Source organism: Melanerpes formicivorus, unplaced genomic scaffold, assembly GCF_026170545.1.
Source record: "Melanerpes formicivorus ecotype bairdi unplaced genomic scaffold, bMelFor1.0.p_v2 SCAF_13, whole genome shotgun sequence".
In the NCBI taxonomy this organism is placed as follows: domain Eukaryota; kingdom Metazoa; phylum Chordata; class Aves; order Piciformes; family Picidae; genus Melanerpes; species Melanerpes formicivorus.
The window spans coordinates 3,639,962-3,652,721 of NW_027142365.1; the positions used below are offsets into that span (position 1 = coordinate 3,639,962).

Sequence of the window (12,760 nt, forward strand, 5' to 3'; positions counted from 1 at the left end):
GGAGAGGAGACTCGAGGAGAGGAGAGGAGACTCGAGGAGAGGAGACTCGAGGAGAGGAGACTCGAGGAGAGGAGAGGAGAGGAGAGGAGAGGAGAGGAGAGGAGAGGAGAGGAGAGGAGAGGAGAGGAGAGGAGAGGAGAGGAGAGGAGAGGAGAGGAGAGGAGAGGAGAGGAGAGGAGAGGAGAGGAGAGGAGGAAGGGGAAAACCTCCACCTCCACCAGAACTATGATTTATTTTTTTTTCTTTTTGAAGGGAGGATTTTTTGGTTTGCTCGTGGGTTGCTTGGGTTCCCTTAGCTGCTCATGTTGCCAAGTTCTCCGCATTTATGCTGGACATCCGAATCTGAGAGCTGCTCTTGCTCAGAATGGAGAGTTGTGTCCCCCCGTTCACTCCGCTGCTCGCTAGAGAAGGATGACGATGTTTGAAATCCACAGCAAAATACCGGTTGACTTTCCAGCTCCTCCATTTTCTCTTTATTTCTGATTGCACCTTTAGGGAGAAACTTCAAAAGGTCATTTTTTATGTACTTAGCCGCTCGAGGACATGCTGACAAATTATCAAGAATAGAAAAAAAAAGAATGCCAGAATTTGATAGAAATATTCTCTTTTATTAGGACTATTATTAGATTCTTCACTTCAGCAGAATCCAAAGGGACTTCTCCATGTCTGAAAGAGACAACAGCCTGGGTTCTGTGTCTCTGATGACAGATAATTAAGAATCAGCCCAGAGGTGGACAGAAGACCTGTTCAACACTAACTCCAAGGTGGCTCTTGAGCTAGCCTCTCAGAAAAAATGCTTCGTTTGCATCAACATCCAGTATCAAATTCATAACAAGAAGTCAAAGAATCATCAACCAAAAGGTACTAGACAGTAATGGAATAATCTCTCTGCACAGGCAGCTTGTTCCTCACCTGCCATGAATGGATTCACATCTAGAGAAAGCTTTGCCTCCTGCTTTCAGATCATGTCTAAACAGCTGACAGCCCTTAGCTGATACACATCTCATTTTCATTGAGAGGTTTTTCCCTACAGTAGATCACTAAAACTGAATTAATCCATGATCAGAAGCTCAGTTCAAAAATAAGTAATAAAATTCTATAGTTTTCCTACTTTTCATTCATCACTGCTTTCCTGGTGATGCTGCAAAAAGGAAACAGGGAGTGCTAAGAGTGGATGATTCTGTGAGAGACTCTGAGGCACCCAGCATGCTTGATATGCAATCAAGTGAACTTCACTGCTTGCCAGGAGCAAAGATCTAGGATGTCTCAGAAAGATTGATCAATTAGCAGAAAACACAGGCTGTGATTCTCCACTTTGTTTCCATGTGGGTCCCAATGAAATAGTAAAGAAAAGCCTGGCCAAAATTAAGCAGGAATTCAGAGCCCCAGAGACATAAATGAAAACACAGGTGCCCAAGAGATCTTCTGCCTTGCCAGTTATGGACAGAAGTGCAGGAAATAGTCCATACATTGTGTAGATCTGTACCTGACTTCATAGCTGGTGTCACTGTGAGGCTCTTTTCTACATAGGACATTCCTCAATCACAAAATCACAGAATCACAGAGGCACAGAATGTTAGGGGCTGGAAGGGACCTCAGGAGATCATCCAGTCCAACCCCCCTGCCAGAACAGGAGCACCTATTCTAGATCTCACTGGAACTCATCCAGGTGGGTCTTGAAGATCAATTAATATAGCCTATTGGTATGAGATAGAATACACCTACCTAGAAGCAGCAGGAGAGTCTTCACTAGCAGATTGGCTGGAACAGTAAATTGTTCTACATACTAATGAACTGGGGATGCAGTATCCAAAGCTGTGACGTTTGAATATTCATAAGGAGCAGGCTGAGTGAATTCTCCTGTCAGAATTGTGAGGAATGCTTATGTAGCCCTCAGCAAAGGCAAAAATCCTAAGTCCAGCCACCTCAAGTTTACCTGAACTCTGGACAGCAAATAGGAGAAGCTGAAGGTCCAGTTAGAAAGCTGTGATATTGGAGAAAACACAGAAACTTGGTGGTAAAACTCACATGACTGAAAGACCACAATGGATGGCTCTTTTGGGAGGATGGAAAGGGAAGAAGAAGCAGAAAAGTTTCATTTTATGTAAACCAGAATTTCGAGTGTATGGAGATGAGTTATGGAGACCACAAAAGTTCTGCTGAATATCTTTGGATCAGGATTAGAAGAATTGTCACCAACAGGGGTCTTTGGTTAGATATTTGCAACCAACCTCACAGTCAGGATGTCAAGGCTGACAAAACCTTACTTCAGGTGGTTAAGAAAGTCTCAGGCCAATAGAACCTGTCTCTCATGAGAGACTTAAATTACTCAGACACTTATTGGGAAAATAACACAGTGATACTCAAGTTCTTCATCAGTTTCCTGGAGTGTATTGCTGGACATGACAACTAGGAACAGCTCATTGGTGTTCACCCGAAAGAATCACAGAATTACTAGGGTTCGAAAAGACCTCAAGGATCAGCCAGTTCCAACCCCCTGCCATGGGCAGGGACTCCTCACACTACAGCAGGTTGCTCACAGCCACATCCAGCCTGGTCTTAAAAACCTCCAGGGATGAGGCTTCCACCAACTCCCTTGGCAACCTGTGTCAGTATCTCACCACACTCACAGGGAAGAATTTCTTCCTAACATCCAATCTGAATCTACCCATTTCTAGTTGTTTTTTTCCTATTCCCCCCAGTCCTATCATTACCCTAAAAGTCCCTCACCTGTCCCATTTTCCCCCTTTTTCCCCTCAAATCCAGAACACCTGGGCTCTATTGGAGTCTCCTCCCACCCCAGCTGCAGCCACTTGGCCCTCCCCACCCACTCCCCTATTTAATGCTGCCCAGGAAAGGCAGAAGCCCCAAGCTGAGCCCATCTGGGCTGAGGATCCTCCTCTCATCACTGGTGAGTACCCATGGTGCACACTGGGTGTTGGTGGTGGTGACAACAAAGGCCGGGGGGCCTGGTGGCCCCCCGGTTGTTAGGGCTTTGATTGATGACTCTTCCAATATCATCCACGGGTGCTGGCTGGGTCTCCTTACTGAAGGGTTGTCAAGCCCTGGAACAGAGTGCCCAGGACAGTGATAGAGTCACCATTCTTAAAGAAAGTTGAAATGTATTGGTGTGGTGCTAAGGAACTAAATTATATGGCTCTGAATCTAAAGAGGATCTGTGAAACTACAGACTTGTTAGTTTCATTTCAGTCTCTCCAAAAATGATGGAATGAGACCTCCTAGGAACTATCACAAACCACAGTGAAGCAGGTGATTGGGAAAAGCTAGCAAGAATTTACCAAAGGCAAACCATATCACACTAACCCTTCAGCTTCCACAAAGAAATAACATCTTCTCTTGATACAAAAGAGTAGTGGGTGTTTGACACACAGCTTTCTCCTAGGAAAGCTGACAAGAGACATATTGGTTGTACAGACTTCAAGATGGGTAGGAAACTGTTGAATAGGCTGCACTCAGAGGCTGTGAACAATGATTTCTACTCTTGCAGCCTGTCCCTAATGAAGTCCTCCAGAAGTCAACACTGAACCCCACACCAGTCAGCATCTTCATAAATGACCTGGATGATGAGACTGAAAACACCCTCACCAAGCTGGCTGATGACACCAGTCTGGGTGTGAGGTGGACATGTCAGAAAGGAAAGCCAGCTTACAGAAGAGAACTGAACAAGCTAGAAGAGTGAGTTGGCAAGAGCTGTATGAAGCTGTATTGAAGGTCAAAGTCATGCACCTGGGAAGACATAAGCGGAAATCAGTACAGGCCCTGCCTCAGTTAGGGAGCATGAATCTGACCTGTCATCTCTGGTAAGGCAAATGTTTTGGTTTAACAAAGACATCACACATCCTCTTTCTTTCACTGAGACACTGTGAGATTCAGCCTAAGGTGTTAGGGAATATGGTAGATGATGAGTTACAGTGAAAGTTTAGAACAGCACTTACTCCCACAAGGAAATGGGATGGGGATGATGCATAGGAGAGCTTAAATATCGAAGGTCTTACCTCCCCATTCAAGAAACAATAGAGAACAGCAACAACAAATCCCTAGGTAAAGGGAGAAAAAAAAGAAAAAAAACAAAAAAAAGTAATTCAAATCTTGAAGCAGAGGCCAGGAAACAGCTGGAGTTCAAACACCCCCAAAAATCTGAGTACACCAAACATACGCAAAACCCAATAACCACACCGCCTGCGAACTGTGCATACAAAGTAGTTACAATGAATAGAGTTTTGGTCTGAACAAAAGCAGAATTCAGTGTATAATCACCTGGAAAGATCCCAGTCCCAATTCAAACACTAGTCTCTCCCGCTTACTGACATTTTCAGGGGAAAAAGCAAACACCGTGTAGTGAATTCCAAACAGGGGGATAAGCAGCAGCGTAGAGCGAGCCAGCCTCCTGTTACAACAGAGTGAAAGAACTTTAATGCAGCCTTGTAATAAACAACTTGTCCCTTAATTAAAGAAGAAAACACAGAAAATATTTTGTTGCCTGCCCTGGGGGAAACTTGCACACCGTATAATTATACAAACAAGGATGCAACATTCCCATTTGTTCCCAAACAGTGATTTCACACAGGCTGTGGTTTGCTCCCACTTCTTCACACTGCTACAGCAATTGCACATTAGTAATGCTTAATACTCTCTACTGGTATTTTAATTTGCATTATTATAAGCAGGGATTCTTTTCTACCATGCCAGATGTGAGGAGGGTAGTCTTGCTAAGGGATTCAGACTGCTACTGTGCCACAATAAGAAACCCCCTCACCCCTCTGCTTAATCCCAGTGGAGTAGTTGAAATCCTCTGTGTGTGTGTGTGAATTTTTCTCCACAGCAAAACCAGCATTCCAAACCAGCAATTAAACAAAAAAACAACAAAAAGAAATGGGCAAAACTAATTAACACCTGTGGGTTCCTACAACTCCTCCTTAAGGTCTTGACTTTTGGCCTCTCCTTTTTTACTCTTGTAAACCTAAGTGGAATTGAATTTTATTGCATAACTAGTTTCCATTGCATCTGAATAAAGAGGTTTCAGAGGGAAATCAGACTCTGTAGGTATAAACTAAAAGGCCTGGAAACAAATTTGTGTTATCTGCAAGCATTTAACTGAGCATGGATGAAATTCTCCAAAAGTGAGGGTTCAGCCTAGATTTATGCATGTCAGCAGAAGTTGCTGACTGAGAAGTGAGAAAGCCCCAAGAAAAAACAAATGTTGATCTGAAAACAAGGCAAATGTTGTATTCTAAACAAAGTGGCCTAAAGTAATCTTCAGGACACTATCAAAGGGGAGAAACCATGACTTAGTTTCCTTCAAGCAAGTTAAGGAGATAGATGGAGTAAAAAGGAATAGCTAAATAGCCATGAAGATTTTCAGAAGAGCTGCCTGCTCTTTGAAATTCAAATGCTCCCTCCAGTTATATTTATATGGTGTGTTACAGGCATAGTTGATTTTGCTAGGTACATGCTCGACAACATCCGTGAAATACTGTGTTTGTCTTACTGAAAGTGAAGACTTAATTCATACACCACCAAGAACTCTGAACACATGCTGCTACATCCAATACTAAACTGGAACAGGGACATCAGTTTATGACCCTCAACCAGACTTTGTGCACTGATGGTGATAAAAACTTTATAAGCCTTGGCTTGAAACTGTACTAATTACATGATTCAGGAGTCTGATGCATGTCAAATCTTGATGAAAGACCCACAAATCACTTCTTGGGGATTATCAAGTCAGACATTAACCCAGAGCTTTTTAATGAGAGAGGAACAACCTGGGAACAGGTTGATGAAAAGCATGCACAGCCTCCAAATTTGGTGATCTCAAGTGAAAAATAAACAAACAAAAAAACCCCAAGCTCTACAGAAGTGATCCTGTGTAATAGTCTAAAAGACCTTTCAAGGTCTCTTCTACTCCTTTCTCTATGGACTTCTCATCAGGTTAAAGGAAAGGAATAGAAACATAGAGATCACAGAATAATACTATTTCCCTGGACTAAAAAGAACGTAAAGAGCATAAGGGTCTTAAAATAGCCATGGACTAAAAAACCCCATCAAATTAAGGCAGTAAATTTGACAGACAAAGAAGTATTGTCTCTCAAAATCTATTACCCTTTATATTCAAAATTAATGGCAGCAAGAGCAGGATAAATGTTATTTTGATTAAAAAGCCTGCAAAGAATCATCTGTTAGTATGCTCTATCTCAGTGGAGTCATAGGAGGCTAATTTGGGGAAAGATGCAGAGGAAGACCTTTTCCATTGTTTGCTTGCTGGTATTAATTATATCTGATTAATCACACAGTTAGTAGGCTAGTGAAATACATTGCCATCATGCTATCTGAGATGCTGCCTTCAATTTTGTCATAAAAGTCAGGATGAAAATACATGAAATGTGAGAAATAACACACTGTGAAGTTTATAGATTGCTAAGATCTATAAAGAGGAAAATAAGACTTTCATGGTTAGAAAAAACTTGAGAGGTAATAATGACTGTGTGGATGATGATGAATTGTGCTTTTCAAGAACAGCAGGAAGAAAGAAGACTTAAAGCAGTACCTGTGAGACATGGAAGTTGATGTGTAATGGTGAAATGAAGGTGTTAAAAGAGTGCAGCAAAATTCTCAGAAGTGTAACAGCCAGAGATATTCATCCTCTTTTCTTCCCACACTCCTTCAGACAAGCAAGACACTTAGGGGACAAATCCAAAAGTTTTGAGGACAAAAAATACTCATAGAATCATAGAATCAATAAGGTTGGAAAAGACCTCTGAGATCATCAAGTCCAACCTGTCACCCAAGACCTCATGACTACTAAACCATGGCACCAAGTGTCATGTCCAATCCCCTCTTGAACACCTCCAGGGACAGTGACTCCACTACCTCCCTGGGCAGCACATCCCAACGGCTAACAACTCTCTCTGGGAAGAACTTTCTCCTCACCTCAAGACTAAATTACTCACTTGGGATAAACTGGCTGTTTAGAAGAGACATTTCTCCAAAAGGTCTAGCAAAAGCCTTGATGACATTTCAACAGGTGGAGGAATTTCTTAAGGTTACTTGCAAAAAAATGAAAACAAGTTGTAAGCTTAAATTCATATGGAGGCTAACATTCAACTTTGCAGATGTTATTTTCCTCAAAGCTAATTCAAACAAAAGATTTTCTCCAAGAGCATGACTATGAATATGGCCTTTCCATAAAGTGTTAGCACAAAAAAAGACACAAATAGTGGTGTCCTCTATCTTTCCTCACTCTTCTTTTGAATTATGGAGAGGTATCTTTGCAGTAAAAGGATCAGAAAGCAGGAAGGTTGTCTGACTTTGTCCAATTGCTGAAGGAACCATATCGTTATTTTCCCATTGCACATTCACACTTACTCAGGAGACTGCTGAAGTGCCTGTGGGTATTACATAGGAGATAACTGGGCATAAATGGGAAATGAAAACACATATCACGTTGCCTTGCCAAGTAGAATTTCCATTGATTTCTACCAAATGGTCCAGTGTGCTCCTACTCTGCATGTGAAAACAGGTTTCTAGGAGACAAATTAATGCGTGAGCTACGCAAAATGAAGCAACTGTACATCAGATGAAGAAAATAAATAAATGATGCTTTAAATGCTGTCTTTCTGGGCAACAAATACAACAAAATATGCAGCTAGAAGTCACACAACAACTCTTTATTATTTTTGTTCCTTCTATTTTTTGTTTTCCTTAATGGTGTTGAAGATAGCTAATAAGTATTAGCAAATCAGGAAAAAGCTGGACTGTTGGACCTGCATGGCAGGGCATCTCTGAGAGTGATCAGCACTCATGAATCTGTTGTGAAACGCAGGGGGAAGTTCATCTGGAAATATATTGCATGATTTCTGAAAGGTGTATCACATCTAAACAACCCCTGCAGGCTGCTTCTGCAAGTGACAGAGAGTGAGGCACACTATGAGAAAGTGACTAATTCACCTCGCTAGACTAAATGGCAGTTATTCACTTTCCTGCGTGCCACACTCTCCATAGGCAAATCTTTGGCAATGACTACTACTAGACACATATTATTTTGATAGTAGGTTAGCCTTATCTTTTTCTCACCCCTGGGTACATACGACTTCACTCCAATGCACGTAAGATGTTTTACACCAGCTGAGAGTTACATCACTCAACCTTGCTCTGCCCCTGCTGTTCTAGCAAACCTTCAGGTGAAACATTTACCCTCAATATGACCAGCACTCACCACTTTTCTGTGTAATAAAGAGCAGCTATTAATAGTTTCCATACAGACACTCCCCAAAACCATAAATAGCATCAGCCATCGTTACAAAATTTACGTTAAAAAAGGACAACCAAGCAAAAAAACCCAAACCAAAACAGCCTTAAGATCCTTGATTGTGGTGCATCAGCAAAAGCACAGAACAACAATTAAAACAAGATAAAAATAATAATTCTACATGCAACAAGAACCAAAGGGAAAGCTGCTCTCTGGTTACTGCCCCTCTGCTAATATCCATTCATTTACTTGCAACATGCGTCAAACAAACACAGTAATGTCACGGGGGTTGCGTACACTTACAGGGTAATGGTTGATAGTTCTGACATCTTGCAAGAGTGCTGGTTAGCCCTCTTAGGCTTACAGTAGCATTTCTGAACGCAGCTGCTAAATATGACAAGATTAGCAATTTTTTCAGCATATTGTGTACAGGCCAAGGTAGGTCACTTTCAACACATTTCATGAGACACATCACAGAGATGGAAAGCAGGCACGACAGACTGAAATCGCAGCACAAGCCAGCTGCCTGGCTGAAGCAGAAAAGTCAACAAAAAGAATTGAAGTGAGCTGGCTGCCACTGGCAATTGTGATGTGTTGGTTTACAGACAAACCCAGGATGGAACAGTCTGGTGGCAGGCAGGCAGCGTTACGCATCCGAAATACACATGACCTTTGCAGTCTGGTATTGTACAGAGGGTAACAGAACAGGAGATTAAATGAAAGTTGACTGCACGCTTGCAGAGAACAATTAGGTAGGAACAGAAACTTGTAGGATGGAGATTAATCTAAGATGAAGTTGTATTGTATGCTCCTCGTTTTCAAGTGTACCCACCCAGGGTAGTGTGGATCCCTTCGTTTTAGTGAAGAGAGCTACTAAGGACACCAAAACATTTATCCTTTTTTTTCACTCGGGTTCCTTCATGCATGAGGAGGGAAGTTCAGTATGGAAACTCCAGAGGTACTGTTTAATTTTTGTCACACATGACAGGTGTGGTCATAAAAACACCAAACCTATATATCAGGGACTGAGACCGTGACCTCTAAATGTTGTATGCTAGAAAGAGCTGCTATGGAGAATGGGATATTTACATTTGCAATTAGCCAGGGAGAGGTTAATTTAAATTGGCTCACAAGAAGGGTACTCAGAAACAACATGGGAAGGTACTTTGAGGGATCCTGTAAGAGATACTGAGCCACTACAATGGGCTGGACAGCCTGAGTATTGAATATAGTAATTTCTGTTTGACTTTGAAGGGGATATTTTTTAGTTTGTGTGTGCTGCGTGGTTATTTTGGTGGGATCCCCTTCAGGGAAGGACAGCTATCTACAGTGTAGCTATCTAACAGGACATCCATGGTCCCTTGAAAATCTTGAGAGAGAAGAAGTATTGAGAGAGAAACAAAAGCTTCCTGCTCACAATATATCTGACCCATTTCATGTGTCTATTTTAGGAGGGGATAAACAGCACACCACACACCACTGACTATGCTAACTAAAGCTCCTATAAAAGATAATACAATGGTTTTTGTTTTAAAGCAAAGCCTACCAGGCAAAACTATTCCAACAAATCTCTCTGTTTCTATGGCTCTGCTAATACGCAGTCTGAGATTTGTGTTCACCTAACCATAGAAGGAAGAGACAGTTTATAATCTGAACAGTAAAACAGAATAAATAGAAACCAGATCAAATTTCTCCCTACTGTTAATTCCTTTAAGCCCCTCCCATTTGCTAGACTATGATACTATGACTTCTGTTTTATTTTGAGTAATCAGAACCTGACAGCTGCATTGTTGTAAGAGATTACAGCATAAGAAGTGGAAAGAATGCAATATTGTGTAGTGTGCACACACACAGCAAGCAGAAATAGTAATCTCATTTCAACTTGCAAACCAAATCTTACTTCTTGGATGATGTTGAGGAAGTAAATACCAGTGACTCTTCCTTTTATTGTATCAGTTCTCTGATAAGGTTTTGCACTGCCTCTGTGGGGTTTTTTTTAGCTAAGACTGCTAAAAAAGGAGGAGGGAAGTTTTAAAGATATTTTTTATTATTATTATTATGACTGAGACTCTTATAAGTGATGATGGATTTCATGTGCCTCACTCATTTTTCTGACCATCTGATTCGAGACACGTTCTATTTGACCAGTTTTTACCACAAGAGGGCTGCGGAGCATGTGTTGAACAGGGATGCCTATGAAGGCAGAAAATGAAATACCTAAAAAAAAATCAATAATCACTTTGAAAGTCCTTAGTTGTGATGTTCTATTCTTCAGTGACATGCTTAGTGTTGCCATGGCGATCATAGAATTGTTCAGGTTGGAAGGGACCGCTAAAGGGCATCTCATCCAGCTCTCCTGCAGAGAGCAGAGACATCCCTGGACTTGATGATCTTGGAGGTCTTTTCCAGCCTTGTTGTTTCTATGATTCTATCTTCAACTAGATCAGGTTTCTCAGAGTCCAGTCCAGCCTGACTTGGGATGTTTCCAGGGATGGGGCACCTACCACATTTCCGGGCAGCCTGGGCCAGTGTTTCACCACTCTCATTGTAAACAATGTCTTCCTTATACCTAGTCTAAATCTGTTGGGGTGTTTTTGGTTTGGTTTGGTTTTTGTTTAAAACTCTCACTCTTTTTCCTATCAAAACAGACCCTGCTAAAATAATTTTCTAGATCTTTCTCATAGAACCTCTTTAAATACTGAATGGTCAACATAAGATCTCCTTGGCACCTTCTCTTCTCCAGGCTGAGCAACCCTAATTCTTTCAGCCTGTCCTCACAGGGTTCCAGCCCTGGCTGGGGAAAAACAACAACATTATGATAAAAAAAACCCTCTCCATGTTTTCTTTATTGCTTATGCCTTGGTTTATTTAGCAGGGATTAATGCCTATTGCAGGATTTCTAGTGAGCGTACTAATATGACAAGATTTGATATTTGCTAGAATTATCGTAAAGGACAGACTTTATTTGCAAAATACCATCTAAGAATTAACTGCTGCTTCCCACCCAGTAAGGGCAAATTTACACATGGATAGAAACTTTAAGAACATGTGATAGAAAACTTTACTAGCACTTCTTAGGAAAACACTCACATTTTAGTGCTATAAGCATTTTTTTTTCCTGCCATCTAATTTAATTTACATAGAAGCATCTCTCTGATGTTTTACAAAGTTAAATAACCCAAGATATTTAGAGTACAGAATTGAAAGAAGTTTTGTTCCCTTCCTTCCCTTCCTTCCCTTCCTTCCCTTCCTTCCCTTCCTTCCCTTCCTTCCCTTCCTTCCCTTCCTTCCCTTCCTTCCCTTCCTTCCCTTCCTTCCCTTCCTTCCCTTCCTTCCCTTCCTTCCCTTCCTTCCCTTCCTTCCCTTCCTTCCCTTCCTTCCCTTCCTTCCCTTCCTTCCCTTCCTTCCCTTCCTTCCCTTCCTTCCCTTCCTTCCCTTCCTTCCCTTCCTTCCCTTCCTTCCCTTCCTTCCCTTCCTTCCCTTCCTTCCCTTCCTTCCCTTCCTTCCCTTCCTTCCCTTCCTTCCCTTCCTTCCCTTCCTTCCCTTCCTTCCCTTCCTTCCCTTCCTATTAGTAAACTATAAATATTTGTCAAAAGAAGGGGAGAGAGAAGAGACAGAGGAGACAGGAACCAGAAAGAAATGGAAATAAGAAAATAAATAGCCAAACAAAAAGAAATTAATATAAATGAGTTTATGAGTATCAAAACACTACGTGAATTAGGGCAGGGACCCTTAGATCTCCATAGGCACACACAGAATGGAATTGGTCACAACTAGCCAATGTGTATCTAAGATGAATTAGAACTAAACTGTCACTTTTAACTCACTCAGTGACGGAAAGAAACAGGCAGTTCAGAGGCTGAGCTGACCTGTGTGACAGAGGTGTCTAAGACATACGGGACGCATTGTCTAACAGAGGTGCCCTGGTCTCCCAGACCATAGACAACGACTGGACTGCTTAGATTGCATACGAGACTTTAGACAGCTAAAGGTAAACAAGCTGAGTCTCACCGCATGTGTCCTGTGCATGGACTGCAGCTGCATCTGGGAGGAAGAGGGAGGGTGCTAGGGTGGAAGGGGAAACAAAAAGTTAAACATTCCCAGGGTTAAAGAAGTGACGTACGACGTGACTGAAGACCATTTGGCCAGGCTGAACACTTTGACCTCTGGCAAGTTACTGCAAATGAGCTAACACACAAGTTTTAGGCAAAAATAGATGCAATTCAGTTAAAAAAAATAAAATGAGAATAAAAATTGTAGGTTTCTCAGAGGTGTTTAGGAGAAGTAAAATGAGCATGCTGGTTCAGGGGAATGAAGTTGTGCTCTGTTACCAAAGCTATGTATTCCATAATGGTCAAGAATCTGGGTTTGGGTCTCTAACAGAATACAGAATAGAATACAAAATTAACCAGGTTGGAAAAGACCTTCGAGATCATCGAGTCCAACCTATCACCCAACACCATCTAGTCAACTAAACCATGCCACCAAGCA

General features: G+C 41.7%; 1 protein-coding gene across 6 annotated transcripts in view; it reads right to left on the reverse strand.

Moving 5' to 3' along the window:
• Positions 1–229: 229 nt before the first annotated feature.
• The window catches only part of ADCYAP1R1 (ADCYAP receptor type I), a 138,896-nt gene continuing 126,365 nt past the window's right edge, over positions 230–12,760 (reverse strand). Inside the window, exons 14-18 of one of the 6 annotated variants that reach the window (XM_068145900.1) lie at positions 12,281–12,334; positions 8,573–8,656; positions 4,279–4,408; positions 4,017–4,058; positions 230–489 (exon numbers count right to left, since the gene is read on the reverse strand). In XM_068145900.1, coding sequence (XP_068002001.1) covers positions 301–489; positions 4,017–4,058; positions 4,279–4,408; positions 8,573–8,656; positions 12,281–12,334 — 499 coding nt within the window. In that variant the 3' untranslated portion in view covers positions 230–300. Of the gene's footprint in view, positions 503–4,016; positions 4,059–4,278; positions 4,409–8,572; positions 8,657–12,280; positions 12,335–12,760 lie in introns of all 6 variants that reach the window. The other 5 variants (XM_068145899.1, XM_068145902.1, XM_068145901.1 and 2 more) reach the window with 5 other exon arrangements.